Source organism: Argiope bruennichi, chromosome 3 (genome assembly GCF_947563725.1).
Source record: "Argiope bruennichi chromosome 3, qqArgBrue1.1, whole genome shotgun sequence".
Taxonomy (NCBI): Eukaryota; Metazoa; Arthropoda; class Arachnida; order Araneae; family Araneidae; genus Argiope; species Argiope bruennichi.
In genome coordinates, this window is record NC_079153.1 from 47,665,165 (window position 1) to 47,682,130 (window position 16,966).

Sequence of the window (16,966 nt, forward strand, 5' to 3'; positions counted from 1 at the left end):
TATTAGCCTACATCTTAACCGTGTCGAATGAAATGGTATCTGGAGTTAGGGATGGACTTGTTCATATACGCTGCAAAATCAATTCTAAAAACTCTTAGCAAAATCAATTTTACAAGAACTACAATCTACATCTGAAGAAAACGCGTCTTCATTGAAATAAGAATTGGATAGTTCCTGGAGTGTGTTGCATGAAAGCGGGATGCATTTAATACTAAAATTTATCAGGTCAATTTCCTCGGAGGCAAGCTAAACAATTTACACATGTAATCAATTGCAAACTTCATTAAATTCTTCAAATAGCCGTAATAGACGATTTTTCGAAAAAGTGATAATTCAATTTCATCTTAAAGAACAGTCTTCACACAAAAGATTAAAAACAATTTATTTTTAGTTTAAATGTCCGCAATAAATAACAGAAACAACTTTGTTAGGGAATTATATGGATTGCATCCAAAACACGAATTCGTCATTGGCATGGGGAATCAGTTCCTTGATATCTGAAAGAGAAGATGTCCATTAGAAACTTGGTAAAATCCACTTTATACAATACATATCTTATACAATTCTTATTGAATATTTGCTTCAAAAGTTATCCATTTGTCCTCAAAAGGTGACTCGCCACGTAATTTAATGCCGCAGTTCGTGAGACGACTCATTCACTTTCTTTGGTGAGGAAATCCGATGCTTGGCAATAACCATCATGTTTTTGAAAACTGAACATACATTTGAAGTCTCACGTGTAGGTTTATATTCCCTCAATTTATTAATACTTAAAAGTTTTATGCGTTAAGTTGTGTAATCGTGTAAAGTTGGAGCAAAAAAATTCAAAGCGTCTTGAGTTGCTGATTCGTCCGCGACAAAATGGCCTCGAGAGTAAAGGGTTACGACAACCAGATGCCTCTTGCATTATAACAGAGACAGTCGACGAAAAATTTACTCAAGACGGCACACCAATACACAGTTTATGACAACACAAAATCGCATTATTGAATATTTAATGGCTGGACATATTCAGGAAGGCTGCAGTAATATTTTAAACTCCTATTCACTGCACTCAATCTCCCAAAAAGTTGTACCTGTCACTATAGTAACCATACCAATACTTTACTTGTGTCTGTAATTAAAGCTTACGAGTTTAAAAAATTCGTTATACGCAATATCTTAGGTAAAATATTAAACACTTGATGAAATATATAGCAATTCATGCAATACTCATTCAGGGGGCGAAAGTTTGCCTCTTAACGATTATAAGCAAGGAATTTAAACAATTAACCGAAATTAAGATGTTACTCGTTTGTGATTCTCAATTTAATACAAATAGATGATAGCGTAGAATATTCTCGTCAAGAATATCGATTCGATTTCTTAATCGTATCACCTTCCAATAATCACCTATTCTGAGGCTTCAAAAGGAAATGACGCTTGATAATTATACCGATTTGAACTGGTATGTAGTTGCACTCTTACAGATGTTATTTAACAGATCATACGCACTTCCTGAATACGGAGTAGGTCTCCCTGCTTCACCTTTAGCTCTGTTACTATTGGAAGCCAAGTGAAGCGTCCAAAACATTCCTTTTTCAGCATCGTTGGGAATACCACCAATTGAATAAACAACTGGATTGTCACGATGACCATCCAACATAAACCTGCAAGAGGGCAACAAATATTACTACATCGGTTTCAAGATTAAATTGCCAACTCACGAACTCAAACCTTACTTGTATTTCGGATTGATTTCTTGAGCAAGTCTCATAACATCCAAGAAGTTGATACCTTCTGCAACTTGCATTTGGATCCTTTGCGATATTTCAGGAGGATTGCCATAGTTCAGAGCGTACTGTACATACATCTTCCTACGCTTCGAGTTTTTCAGTACCTCAATGGGAGCAAGATCTAAATAAGAAATCGGAATAATCGAATAAAAAAGTCGCCTTGTACTACTCACTAATGAGTGATAATTTGAAAATCAAGAATTGAACTTCGTTACGATTGTCCTCTTCGAAGACAAAGAAATTCAGTTTTTGCACCAAGATTATCTAGGATCAAATGTCGTTTTAGTTTTTTCGGGATGTAATTACCTATGAGAGCAGAAAGTCTATTTAAGCGAAACACAAATTCACGATTTAGGAAGTCGGGAGGAATAGACATGTTCCTTTAGTTTCTAAACATAACTTCGACGCGTTAAAGCGCAAGTTAACTGAAAAGGCCGAATTTTCCTATTCGTCTGTCTTCTGCGGAAGCCTATTTACTTACGAATTCAAGTAAAACAAATCGTGTCTCGATAGATCTTTGAATATGAATAGTGTGACAATGCGAGTTGATGTGGAAACTAGAAAACTCATGAAAGTAGAAGTAACAATAGACTAATTCTTGTTCGACATGTATTCATTTCAAAATTAACAAATAGTTTTAGTAGTCGAACACTATATTACGAGCTTGATTCCAATCGTAAACTATTATGAACAGAATCCAGTTAGGACAAGCATCAAATCAGAAACGGTTACCTGTGCTGTACCGTTGGCCGCAGTGGTCGTTCATTTGCAGAAAACTTCGACCAGCTAGAACGGGTAATACCAAGTATGTTGCTAATATGCCACCGAATGAGCCGTCTTCTTGCTGTTGTTTGAGTATGAATTCCAGTAGGCCTGGCTGAGTCACTTTCAGTTCATGTAAAGCCTAGAACAAGACATGATAGCCGAGTTACAATACTGGGAAGAAAATACATGAAAATGAATATAACTCGAGCCTTTAAAGGAAGTTATTAGATGCATACTATTACACTATTATCTGTAGGGAATCGCCAACTGGCTAGCTTAACACTCATATTCCCAAATTTAAACAATCCTCCAAGAGATCCAAATTTAAGTCGTTGAAAATCGTCTTCGATCAGAAAGATTAGATTTTTGTATCAAGTAACAAAGAATATCGCTATAAACATGCATCTAATATGCGATTTAGTCTCGTTTTTCAGTGACAATTTCGGGAATCGAAGATTCGTTTCCAGTTGGCGGCCTTTTGAACAATGTTGAATATCACCACAATGAAGTACAAAATTGCTGCAATTCTCTAATTTGCAGTGCTGCAAAATGGCGGTTACTGTTTTTGGTAGAGTACCAACATGGTACGAAGTAATGACTTCCAAACTCCTACTACTTACGAATTTAAGTTATAGCAGTGATTTTTCCCCCCCCCTCAAAGAACTTTGAGCCAAAATCATGTTCAGTGAATTTCAAAACTTTGGAGAAACTAAATTTCTGAAATGTCGGATTCAGAAAATTGCATTTTAAATTTAAGAATATTAAACATTTTAGAGTGCTTCTAGTACGATATTGAATCGTTTCTCCAATTTTTTTTAACGGAACGGCACTATGTTAACATTACGGATTGGATTTTTTTTTTTATCTATTTTCTCGAAAAAATTCTTCAAACCCATTCTTTATTCTATTAAGCATACATTTAAGTGAATATACAAAACATTCTACTTAATTAAATTAAATGCGATTCGCTGAATGACTAATGAATGCGATTATGTAACATACACAATTCCTAGAAAAGCAAATCGAAAGGGACAGCTTTAAAATTTTCAATACGTTTGCAAATAAAATATTGTTTTGAGAAAACATTTACGAGCCGTTTCTATTGCAAGTTCCAAGATGTCTATTGTATTAACATTGTTTTTATTAAGGACCGTTTATATATAAAGCAATATTAAAATCAAGTTCCTTTTATTCGACAGAATCTAGTCAAATTATTATCTGCAGTTTGATTAAATATCGGTTAATAAACAACGAAAATTCTAGACCGTTGTATTGAACCTCAAGTTACATTTTTAAGAATGAGAAATTCAACCTGCACATGGAATGATGTAAACACTGGAAGTGGGCATTGCGCCCTATATCATGGAGAAAATTCCGTTTCACTAAGCGCTCGTGCTATTATTTTGAAATTCAGTGTGAACAGTCAAAGGTTCAAAAATAATGTCACCCAAAATTACAAAATTGATGCTTCCATGGAATTGGTGAAATTCTCAGGGTACCAAGTACCCTTATCGAGCGTAATCATCTATTATGTTACGTCAGATCTACCATAGCGCGAAAGGTGACGAGTTTATGCATATTGTACTCAATTTCATGAATAGAGCTGCAAGATCTTAACTATAAATTCAAGCGATACGTTTATAATTGTTACCCTTTCATTTATTATCCTATGTCAGAAGATAAACGTTCGATTGCTACCGATGGATATAGTAAATATCAGAAGTAGTCTGTCGGAGTTAAAAGAAACCTCGTCTAGTGGTATACACAGCGTTTCATTTGACAAGATCCCCCCCCCTCTCTATAGAGTCAAGTTAAACGTGATCGTGTGAAATTAAAAGGTTTGATGAAATTAAAAGGTTTGATGCTGCTCTTGCGAATACGTGTAGCAAGCTAATGAATAGGTACTGCAGCTTGTAAGACTTTGGAATATTATCAAAAATGTCTTACCTGTGCGAGCAAAGCCGCTTCGTAAACATGTCCTGGTATACCACCAACGTTCAGTCTCTGAACAAACTGATTCTTGAGGCCATCATACACCGAAGCAGCAAGGAAATTCGTATTTCGAAATATGCATGTAAAAGCCAACAGCGCCAGTGCTTGTATATCTGTTAGAGTATAGAAACTATTAAACAATATTCAAAAAAAGGAATTGCTACCTCACTAATGTTCAGACTATATCGAGGGAGATTTCTAGACCAAAGTGATGACTCGTCATGATCAAACTCTCCATAGTATAACTGTATCAGCAGATCAGAATTTGCGAGTCACTAAAGACCTATAGAATTTAAGACTGAATTCATCCCATCTCAATGCAATAAGCGATAAACAGAAGGAAGGCAATTGCCCCAAATAGCTTAAGCTTGAAGGATTTGAATGTCTAGCAAACGGAAGGTAGTGTATTCCTCAGGTTTAAAGATGTCTGCATTACAATACCAGGAACTTCAAGTTCCGTTTAAGAAAGTGTTGAAATGGAACTTGAACTCTTTACCTGAAATCCCCCCTCTGCATAGGATTCCTAGAGTATTTTTCCACATAAAGACATCCCATTTAATCTGAATTTGGGAAAATAAACAGAAAAAGAATAGTTAAGTATAAAAATGGTTGTGAAGACATTCAACCATAAATAGCGTATTAAGATTACGTTGAAGCAAGCTATAATGAACAGCCATTGTCTTACAAATTTTGTTTCTATTTAACGTTTAGGGAAATTCTCTCTTAAAATAAGCAGCAACTTTGGAATATTAATGTGTCGTATACTTAATGTTACTTGGAATATATTACAACGATTACTTTCAAAATAGTAAATTTATCTCAAGCGTATCTTGGAATCGAGCTCTTAACTGGAAGTTAAATTAGGTTAATCCGGAATTAAACAGCGATTTTATACTCTATTTAACCAAAGTCATAATTGCCACAATTCAACTTCAGGGCAAGCGAAAACATACAATTCGAGACTTAGTTTTTCCGTTTACATCTTCCCCATACTCGGATAGACAATTGGAGTTTTGACTATCGATTATTACATCGATTTTGATTATATAGTATTAGAAGAAACCAAGTACAGTAATTGGACCCAATGCTTTACGTTTGATTGGGGTAGTCGCAGCAATGTCATTAATTCTCAATTTGTAGAGTTTCATTTTCCGACACAAGAGCCATACTTTGCTATTACTAAAAGTATTTGTTTGGAACAGCCGAGATAAAAACAGAATTACCAATTGCTTACCTATTCTGCTAACTGCGGCATTTCTGCTTAAAAATATGTCATGTAGTTTCCTTGTGTCATCGTAAGTTGAAGCGTTGTTGATACAAAGAGTCAGATAAACAGATGGGTTAATTAATTTGGATTCTCTCTGGGCAGCATTAACGCCGTTTCGCAACGTTTGGACCAAGTCCTCACCATAAAAGTTCTTAGCATCTTTACAACCAGCCGTAAGAGCATTTATATAAAAAGCAAGATTCGTCAGCTTCATAGGTTTTGTTCCGTTTCTGAAACAAGAGGAAAATATAGAATCTACATCCAACCCTTGCAATAGTGCCAATACAAATTATACATCTACATTATTCAAATTATAGCTTCTTAAAATGTCAATTGAAAGTTCTGGCGCAATAACGCATCACAATTATCAGGACGTATTCTCCATTTTTTTTTCAGAACGATTTTCCCGCCAAAGTTTTAATACTGCGAGTAATGGAATTGTAGGAAAAATTCCCCAGTAAATTAGTTAAAGCTTACATAAACTCGAATACATCCTTTTGGAATATAGGTTTAACAATGTAGTACTTCCGAATTCGATAATGTAGGGGTTCCCACGCATTTCCCGTAATGAACTAGTGCAAGAGAGAATATAATCCATCACAACCATTTCCAAATGGTCTAAAGTTTGTTTACAGATGATAATTCTTGCCTTCAAGAGCAAAATTAAGCTAAAACGCAAGATAATGATGGCTTAAAAAAATTGAAGCAATATCCCAATTAAAAACAGTTTAATTCAAGCCTCAACAATACAGTTGCCAAAGATTACAAATAATAGTCCCTCCAACTTAAGGATATTATCAACTCGAAATTCAAAATCACTTAGTTCAGAACAGTTTAGTACCTCTAAAGTGCCGTGTACTTTCGCTCCAAATGCATCATTAACATAGACTACGGTCACAAGTTAAGCTCTCTAGTTGATAAGATGCAGTTAAGAGTTACAACATTTGAATTTCGAGGTCAATTTAAAGCGGAAATGACAGTTGTAAACTAGAAATTTCGTTATGCATATTGGTCAATCATTTTTTCATCACAATATTACTCCCCGAGCGCCGTACAATCTTCAGAATAAGCGACACTATTGTACTATCCACTGTAGTTCGGGATTGCAGAATTTTCCCTGCACTAAATGATTACAGAAATTGCATTGGAAGTCGGGCGAGCAGAAATATTCGAGTGACTTTTGGAAGAATCATCGGCAATAATTGGAAGCCGACAGAAGAGAATAAGCAGTTTGATTCGTATAAATTTGAACATTTAGTACCTAGGTCTAATTTTAAATGATCCTATCACGAATATCAGGTATGTATTAGACTACACATAAACAACTTTGTAGATGCCTTCAAGTTGATTCGACCAAACATCAATGTCGTTCCGCACCGATATTTAAAAGACGGAGTGAAAATGCATGTAGGTTATAATACCAGGTTGGGGTAAAGATTCATTTTGATTACGTCACATGCAGTTGAGGCATAACATGTAGTCAAATTCTTGAAAATGCCTTCTTTATAATCGAGTTCCAAACGTTGGTCTATGCGCCTTTGTGCTAAGCAGATGGGGGCCAATCAAACCAGAATACCAATATAAACAGGAAAACTGGAGTCCGGCTCGTTGACATGTCGAGAAAAGGCGAACGAAGAGAATCTAGTCCTTTAAGACTGAGACATGTTACCGTGATATCTGCGTCACATATTGGCAAACAGCCAGGACTCGTCCGCTTGACGACAGGATGGCGTGGACAGCAAATGCAATTGGCTAATCTTAAAGTGCTAGAGACAAGAGTTCGAGATGGTTCTTTTAGTGTTTAAGATTGGACACCCGAAGTAAAATTGGCCGATATGAAAATGCTACAAAATTTTAAAGCAAGTTTCTGTTAAGCACAATGAAAGTGCGGGGAAGGAGGGAAATAAACTTGTCGACTTTCTATTTCTCGCCAAGCTAAATTTCTACTTGAAAACTAATTCAATCAATACATTCACATGGACCCGATCTCTTCCGCTTTCGAATGTGGACATTTGTAGAGGGACTAGATTGTTCGAACATCGACATAAGCTTTTAGAACAACATTGTAAATCGTATACGAGTAAAAATTGTGCCTTTAATTATATACGTTTACGACTTTAGTAAACAAGCCTCTTGTTCGTTCAGAGTAGTACTGCGATATTTCTACACCCTCTATTACGAATTTATTATTTTCCAGCTTAAAATGTCAATGTACTTGAATGTGTCAACCAGTACCAGCACACTTACAATCCTAGCTCGCAAACAGCAGCTCCGTAGTACAAGATAAGTTATTTCCTTATCTCAAAGGTAAAAGTTGTGATAATTTGTTCATTCCACATCTGGTAGCAAAATTCATGCATCTCCAACGAGGATCGATATCAATAATTGCATACTATTTCTGCGACATTGAAAATCTTACGGAGTCTAATACTTTAATACTAGACCACGATTAAAGGAGAGTAGCCTTAAGCCAAGGCATATGCCTTATGCCACACCACCGTAAGAATTTTCCTAGAATGCTAAACGACTTCCCTAAAATCCAGGCAGAAATTTAAAAGCCAATACAATTGAAAGTTGTATAGGATCTACAAACTCGTGAATTCCATGAAATCCCCCCTCATAGTTATAATTAGTAAAAAGACATTCTTGTAAAATCTTGAGATCAGTTTTACCTGGCTATATCTAAAGACAGCTGCACTTCAAGTTGTTTCACCATCAACATATCGATTTCATTTCTTCTACTCGACTGTTGTACATCAGAGAGATATAAAGCAGTTAGAGCTCTTGGAGTTTCGTCTCCCCAGCCAAAGTCGCTTCTCCTTTGTGAAAGAAGCCATGTTCTCGCCCTTTCGCGCAGAGAGGAGGGATGAGAAGGACGCAAGTTTGAATATACGTTTTGAACAGAATAGTCTACTCCATGAGCAGTGTCATGCGACGCACGCGATTCGGATTCAACTGAAGGTTGCTTGGTTGTGGTACGTGCAGTTGTGGATGCGGTTGCTGTTGAACTCCGTACTTCCGGTGGAGAGACTGGATTCGAGGGAACAGATATGTCGTCACCTAAAAGTATTTAGTAAGCATTCAGATTAAAGCATCTCAATTCCAGTTGAAATTATACCGTTACTAAGGCCCGCTTTAATCACATTAACTAACACATGGTTTTGCTTTTACCACAAATAAGCAGCCCAAGAAATTACGTAATTGCATTTACTCTAGCTGTGTAACACATGGATTTAGAGTTACTTTGGCCGTTACATCAATATTCAAATCTGGACAATACATCAGCACACGTTTCGATTGTAACAAGTGCATAAGACCAAAATTCTGTAAGAATAGGAGGTCTTAATTCAAACTGAAGTTATTTAATAAGCCAAATATTAGAATAAAATGTGTTCTTGGTTAACATGAACTTTTAGTTCCGGTCAAGTATCAAATTGTTGGTTTAGCTAGCGCGATGAAAGATACGATTGAGTATATCTGAAAATTCCTTTCGAGGAAGTACCGAATCAAACCACTGAGAATCAGGGTTGCAGCCCTCGCTTTCAGTTTTATTACGCAATTCTATTGAAACTGAAGAGATAAGAACTTTCGTGTTTTTTTATTATCACGACTTTTTTTTAATATCAATGAACGTTTGTATTATCAAACTATAATCCTTTAGATCGGTACACAAGATTGTACATCTTTTCGAAAAGTTGGTTTTGCATTAAACAGGGCACGACTTCCCAAAATAAAAGTTGAGAAAGTTACTTCCTCTTTATTTTCAATGATTGTAAGTACATGAAGACACGCATTCAATCTTCCTATATTGATGGTAACAGACATTCTAAATACTCACTTGCAAATCACTTACTTTTAGAAGAGGAGATTTGATTTTCGCAGCTCTTTTCATCAGAAAAATCTTCACAATTCGAAAATCCATCACATCGACCAATTATGGGTATACAGAGACCATTGTTGCATTTGAAGTAATTTGAAGGGCATTTGTTAGGATCTGTGTGGAAAAATTCAGAACTTTATCACGTCATTTTAAATAAAAGCATTCAAGAGGTTATTATCGTTAATTTTCTCTAAGCCAATTTCCTATACGGAACACTGAAAAGATGTGGCATTATGGTACAAGACTCCTGTGGGATAAACATAGCCAAAATGCAATTATAAATTTATTCAGAATGGAAGAAACCTGGAAATTGCCAAGCCAGGAAGAATGTTTATACATGATGTTCTGTATAACAATTACGAAGGATTGAATGTCGATATGCCGAATATAGCAAGCAGAAAGTTGAGAAGTTATATTCCACTCATGTTGACAAGAAGCTGAAATCGGTAATAAATTTAGTTCCGATTTGTTTGCCGATTAAGCAATTTTAATTACGGAGTCAAAACTCAAATAACTAAATTTCTCAAACCTGTACGGATGCCAATTTCCCCACAAAAACCAATCGTTACAATATAGACTATAGAGTTTTGAAATTTGATGTACCTTTGTTCCAGTAACTAGACGTTTTACAGCACTTTTCATCCGATCCATCACTACAATCTTCACTGGAGTCGCACCACAAGCCTCCGTCTATGCATTCGCCATCTTCACACGGCAAGTCGTATTCCGGGCACTGTGGTGAAGCTAAACACGAAAATTAAAGTATATAGACAAGACGGATTAAAAAGGCCATACGATGAATTTATGGAATTTAATGGCCAAATTAGCCATTTAATTCCCACCCAACATAAGAATCGAGTTTCAAATAGTCTGCACCGTATTTATATATTAAGTGGACTTAATACTATGCCGACTCTAGACATACACAATTTTCATTACAATTTTTAATGACAAAAAATCCTCCCTGAAAAGACATTCTTGAGGACAGTTTCTAACCAACATAGCATTTAACTAAACTACTGTTGTCATAGAAACCGGGATAACATTCTATATCGCCCCCTTGACGATGCAAACCCATCTTCATTATTTTCATCTCAACTGTAAAAATGCATACCGAAAGAAAACTGTACACAGTTAACAGTAAATTACAGATTATCTGAACAGGATATCTAATGCGCAGCATGGATTTGCTCCCGGAAGGTCTAAACTCCCGACATATTGAAAAAGCCATGATGCCAAGTACTCGGTTATCTTTGCAGGTTAATGAAGAATAAAGACAAAACTATTAAGTTTGATTTTGCTGCAATTAATATTAAAGTGAAAGACTTAGTTATTTACCTCAATGTTAGAGCGGATACAAAGCCAATACTGCTTCGCGTTTCCCTTAAGCACAATAGTTAAGGTTTTACTTAATAAAATCCAAACAAGTATTTATTTACTAAAATGTTAACCTCTCGTACTATATAGCAAGAATAATTCAGCAAAACGAAGTTTAATTTTTTAAGGGGGTTAGGAAGAAATTTTTAAAATAGTACATCGATGAAAGCCCTGGAGGCTTTCACGCCTGTAAGGCAGGTTGTATAAATACCCACTAAGGTTTATTAAGACACACATATAACAGAAATTACTCACCACTGAGGATTGAAGCAAACAAAACAAACACGAAACAATGAAGCAATGAAGCAATCGCATATTGAAAATGAGGGGAGGGTGGAGTAAGACTTTGTCCAACCTGCAGGCTGTATAATGTACTGAACGAAACCAGAAAGTGATAGCCTTATATAGTAATAATGATGTGTTATTGAGTTGAGTGAAATAGTGCTGCCATGCTCAAATAACTAGCATGTCACCTTGCGTAATAATACATCATATTTTTTATACAAAATTAATATTTAACTAATACATTAATGTTTCAGCATATCAATTCAGATGATTCTGCTACGTTATTTTCCAAAATCGTTTAAAACCTAGAGCTGTAAGTATATTCGAATCCTTTTTGTGATTAAGAGGAAAGTGAAAGTTCCTTAGAAATTGCTGTGAAGAATGATATTTTATGTCTCTTTTATTTTTGTGTCTTACTTTATCAAAATATCGTTTTCAAATATCCTCTATCAATTATATTTCTTCCTTTGTCAAAATATTATTTTCCCTTTCATAACATGACTTTTATGATTTCTACTGTCTATGACTCTTTCTTCAGGATTGACTCCTTTTAATCATAGATTTTAAACAGGTACTATATTGCATATCTATTTTGACTGCAAACTAACTCTATTGTTGGATCAATAAAAATTTGGAATCTTATTTAGAAGTCTCATCATTACTTCTTTCTATTTTCCTAAGTAAATTATTGTTTAAGAAAACTCTGCTTGTCGTAGTGATACTACAGCTTTGATTGAAGATTGTCAGTAGGCAACTAGAGCGGTTTAAAGAATATTAACAAATTTTTCAGGAGGCAATTATTGATTTTTTTTATATATTTAGATATTTTTTATAATAATTGTGATAATTATGATTACAAATTTTCATAATAGTGCAGACAGAAATGAAATGCATGGAAAATAACTTATAATTACTTCTTGGAACATTTATAACAGATTTCAAGATCTTTCCAAAAATCTAAAAGTTTTACTCAAATTAAAATAAATAAATGGTAATAAATGATTAGATAGATTAAGCACCCATTGTAACTAATAAGGTGATTATACTGAGGATCATCATTTCATGATTAATAAAAATGCTAAGATGGTGGTACTTGAAATATCGTCTGCACCAAATCAGAATGGGTTTATCTCATCAAAACGACAAATATTATTTTTTTTTTAATGCCGGAACCAATGAATTCGATACTTTGTAAATAAATACGATATTTAACTCTGATTCTTAAAAAAGGAAACTTTACCATTATGAAAGGTACTTTCACAGATTAACTCTATACACGAAACAATCTGAGTGGTCATGGTGACGAATATTTCAGTTGGAGAGTTAAACTGAGACGATATTAATAGAGAAAATTTTCAAATGTGTTACTTGAGATGGATATAATTTTGACGTTGTATTCTCAGAAATAATTCCATTTTTGCTCTGAATGTCCTTTAAACTTCTATTTTTTTGTTATCATTTATATTTTTAACAAAAAATCTACATGATAACAAATGATCCAAAATAACAAATGTTGATAACAAAGGATCCATGTCTAATGATCCAAAAAAGCTTTAATTAAATTTCAGTTGTGTCTGAAATGCTCTAGAAATAATCAAAATATATAGGTATAAAGTATTTTCATATCTAATGTAATTACATATTTATTAATTTATAAATGTATACGAATATATGTATTATGTATATTCAAAAAATGTATGTTTAAAGTATTTTCATATACAAAAGTAGTTACATATATATTACTTCATATATGTAAAAAGTAATATATATGTGTAAGTATTTTCATGCTTCTCAATTTTTGAATAGAAATTCATTTGTATCCGAAATACTCTAGAAATAATCAAGAATATAAAAATACTAGCTATTACCCGCGACTTCGTTCGCGTGGAAATTTGATGTGTATGAATGAGAACTGACCGTCTGATCAAAATGTAAAATGTTATCAAACCGTATCATTATAGTGTTGTTGAAAGCAGAGTCTGATATGGTATAATCAAGAAACTTGTAACTGTTTGAGAGAGGTCTATGGGAAAATTTCAATATTTATTTTTGTTCTAATATCATAATGTATACAACATTAAGCCTTGGTTTCGTCCTGGGATTTGTTCATCGTCATTGTAAAAGCCAATTTTAAGGGACATTGCAATCTCTTGAAAATAAATGGCAAGTTGTTTGGAATAACAGTTACGCGGGGAATTAAAACGCTGTCTTCTTTAGCAGCTCCTGTTGTAATGGTAACTTTTATAATATTACTGCCAAGCTCACTTATACGAAGACTGGTACCGCTGCACAGTCTTTGTGCTTCAAGATTTTGCATCAGCAGAGCTGGAACGCCAAATTTAAGCCCCGGCTTATGCTAAGATAACCTGTTAACTCTGATGAGTTGAGAAATTCAACGGGATAGGCAGTACTATCTGGATTAGCCATTACAGTTTCTATGGATGTGTATAGTTTTGAATTTACGCCTATCATGTCTATATTTTTTTTTGTTTATTTTATTGACTCACTCGTTATTTGGCGAGAGCACTGCCCTCTCAGACAACCATTCTCCATTATTTATATTAACCTCCAATTTGGAAAAAACTTGCATGATAAGTTTATCTTCTGTAGCCACTAAATAGGAAAATTCTTCTGAAAATAGAATTATCCAATCTGTATCCTCTCCCTCTCCAATATGCAGAATTTTATTTGCAAAGACACCTGATTCAGGGTCGTTGTACAGTTGGACGTGCATGTTGCTCGTAATATTTTCATTCTTCTCAGTTTTAGAATAGAAACTCATCTATTACTTTCTCATAAAGTCATTTATAGAATTTAGTTGATCAAGCCATTATGCCTTACATATAAATGAAATGGATTGTCTTAAAAAAATGAACTCAATCTATTGCTATGTTTACAGAAAGTAGAATGATTCAAAAAGAAAATGAATTGAATTAGTATGTCTTCCGGCTGTTTGAATATAAGTTAACACGATTAATATAGAACAAATAGAATTGGATAAATAAAATTTGGTACATAGATTTCACATCTATAGTCTAGACACTTATCATATTTTGAAACAAATCAAACAAAGGGTGAACTGTCTGGGTTCTGATTTTTCAGAACATGCATACATCATAATTCAAGAACCCAATGATTTCAATATATTAAATATGTTATGTAATTTTATTTTTAATTGTCGTCTTCTATTAAATGTCGGTTTAATCTGTTGGGAAAAATGCGTTTAAAACATAAATTCGATTTTCATCCAAGGATTACACCATAGATTTAGAAGAAAAAAAAAATGCAAAGTTCCCTCAAAAATTTAATATTCCGTAATAATTGTAATTTCAATACCATTCAAGGCATTCTTTGGATTAGAGAGTAAGCGAAAGACTTTCAGGGAGGGCATTCTTATTGGTTATTCTTTTAAGAGTATGGTCTTTAGAAATGCATGAAAACGCTGCAAACTTATTATTAAAGAAATATATTACATTGTATAATATATACATTAGTATAAATACTGTGTATTTCAACTCAAACTAATGACACTTATCATAGACAAGCCCACTGACTTTAGAAGTCAGTGATTTTAAGCCAAGAGTGCATCTCTAGTTTCTTCGCCATCAAGGACCGACTTAGCTACCCACACGCCACAAACCTTTTTACGGGGTGGACTTCATTCACTCCTGCATAGATCGTAATTTAGACCTGAATCAGACAACGATAATCCCTGACCCAGTACTCCCAGTGGTATTACTCTCCACATGGAGGACTTCGTGACCACGACAGATTTATACGCGTGCCAGCCACCACACACACGGTGAGCCTTCGGCCGACGGGATTCGAACTGGCAATCCAAAGAACTCGAATCCAACACGGCTGTACACGTCTCCGCAAGCTGGAGGAAAGTCCTATTTTTTAAAAATTTGAATAAATTATTCTCTTTATTCGTTTTTCCCCTTTATGTTCTCATTTGCATTTTTACATTAAACCTATATCTTTCTCGTATCATTTCGTCTTGATTTCATTTTAAATAATAGTACAATCCTTTTCTTTATCCTCCGACTTTTTACAAAAAAAAAGTGAGTTAATAAATGTTATTATTTTTTTTTTATCTTTCTTTGTAATTTAAACTCTTTTAGATGTTTTTTTTTTTTTTTTTTTTCCTTTCGTAATTTAGAGTCCTGAGAGAGGGACATGATGTTTGAGCATGCACGATATACTAAATGCAGGAAGCATAAATGCGTGATTAAAGCGCAAATTAAGAATAAAATCTCGCAAATTTGCATCTGTTACTACTTGCCCCATTGCCAATTTCGAATATGTTTGTTAATTCACTAAAAATATTGAAATTATGAAAAATACTTTAAAATTTTCGTAACCTAATAACAGTAAAATAAATGCACTTACATTGAATTGAATCTCTTGAACAATCGATTTATTTCAAACATATTTGAACAATTCTAAGAAAAGTCCTCGATATCAATATTATGCATCTTCATTGTTTAAGATTTATACAAAACTGTATTTTTAAACATTAAATTGCGATACACTACACGATTATATTTTATCAATCTTACACTTGTTCTAACTATTGTATGAATGCATCTTCTAAATGAAGTCGAATTCTTTTGATAGCTTCCTTTTGCGTTGCTGTGATATCAGTTTATCATTTCTCACTCTTCGTCTTTGATGGCCAACTACTTTTTCTGTGTTAATGGTTGGAAAAATTCCAATTAAATATTTTATGTAATGACTTCTTAAGTTAAATAGTTTTAACTTAAAATTTGGTATATTTTGTTAGAAGTTTTTCTATTTATTTTTCTGTATATATCACAACTTTTCTGTTATCTCTTCTAAAGTTTCCATTTGAAACGATTCGAGTGATTAAACCTCTACAAGCATAATAAGTTTCTGCCTGTTAAACATGTTCATTAAAAATATGATGATTGAAAAAAAAGAATTCTGCAGTAGCATTTTGTTTTTATTATAGAATGTTTTAAATTTCTTATATCTATAGTGAATATTCTATAAACGTTTATCTAGTCGAAAAATATTATTGTACTACAATAACAACTGCTAGATAAACATGCCCAACAATATAGTTGCGATACTTTACGATATTATCCTGAGTTTATTATATAAAAAATATTGTAGAAATATCGTGCCATTTCGGATAAGAACTGAAAAGAAACAATTTTTAAACTAACATAACATTAAATCTATAATTACATTATAAAAAAGGAATGTCTAAAAATGAACACAAAATAGACATTTTATCACTGCTTACCTGTGCAATAAAATATAAATTACGAGTAATTTAAAACTTACAAAATTCAATTAAAAGAATACTTTTAAAACAATATTTCAATACGTGAAAGCAAATTTTTCCAAAACATTTTTACCATCTTAAGCATTGGAATAAAATTATAGAGAAATATTTGTAGCAACAACAAAAACAGTACGATTTTAAAAGACACTATATAAAGTGTAATTTAAAAGAAAAAAACTATTTTTTAAATAAGGAAACGCAGATCATAAAATATATGTTAACTAAATATATGTATTTTAAAATGAATTTCTTTTTAAATTTCAAAATATCTTCCATTTTATGATATTAAATCTTTTCATTCATTGTGGATG

At 33.5% G+C, this 16,966-nt stretch overlaps 1 protein-coding gene across 1 annotated transcript; it reads right to left on the minus strand.

Annotated features, from left to right (window-relative positions):
* Positions 1-365: 365 nt before the first annotated feature.
* Positions 366-14,075, minus strand: LOC129962831 (uncharacterized protein CG3556-like). The gene is made up of 11 exons (XM_056076830.1): positions 13,849-14,075; positions 11,312-11,430; positions 10,283-10,423; positions 9,653-9,793; positions 8,472-8,859; positions 5,767-6,029; positions 4,488-4,645; positions 2,508-2,679; positions 1,722-1,896; positions 1,495-1,649; positions 366-497 (listed from the first exon to the last, which is right to left on the minus strand). Exons 1-11 carry the CDS (start codon positions 14,073-14,075, stop codon positions 436-438), a joined length of 2,001 nt encoding a protein of 666 aa, XP_055932805.1. The 3' UTR covers positions 366-435.
* Between the last annotated feature and the right edge of the window lie 2,891 nt (positions 14,076-16,966).

What these genes read in the sequence shown, in the direction of transcription:
- LOC129962831 (XM_056076830.1), bottom strand. Translation starts at nt 14,075, where the DNA reads ATGCACGTCCAACTGTACAACGACCCTGAATCAGGTGTCTTTGCAAAT. An exon ending in GTCTAGTTACTGGAACAAAG is followed by an intron (nt 9,794 to 10,282) that starts GTACATCAAATT and finishes TTTTCCACACAG; the next exon opens with ATCCTAACAAATGCCCTTCA. An exon ending in CGGCCAACGGTACAGCACAG is followed by an intron (nt 1,897 to 2,507) that starts GTAACCGTTTCT and finishes TTTCTTATTTAG; the next exon opens with ATCTTGCTCCCATTGAGGTA.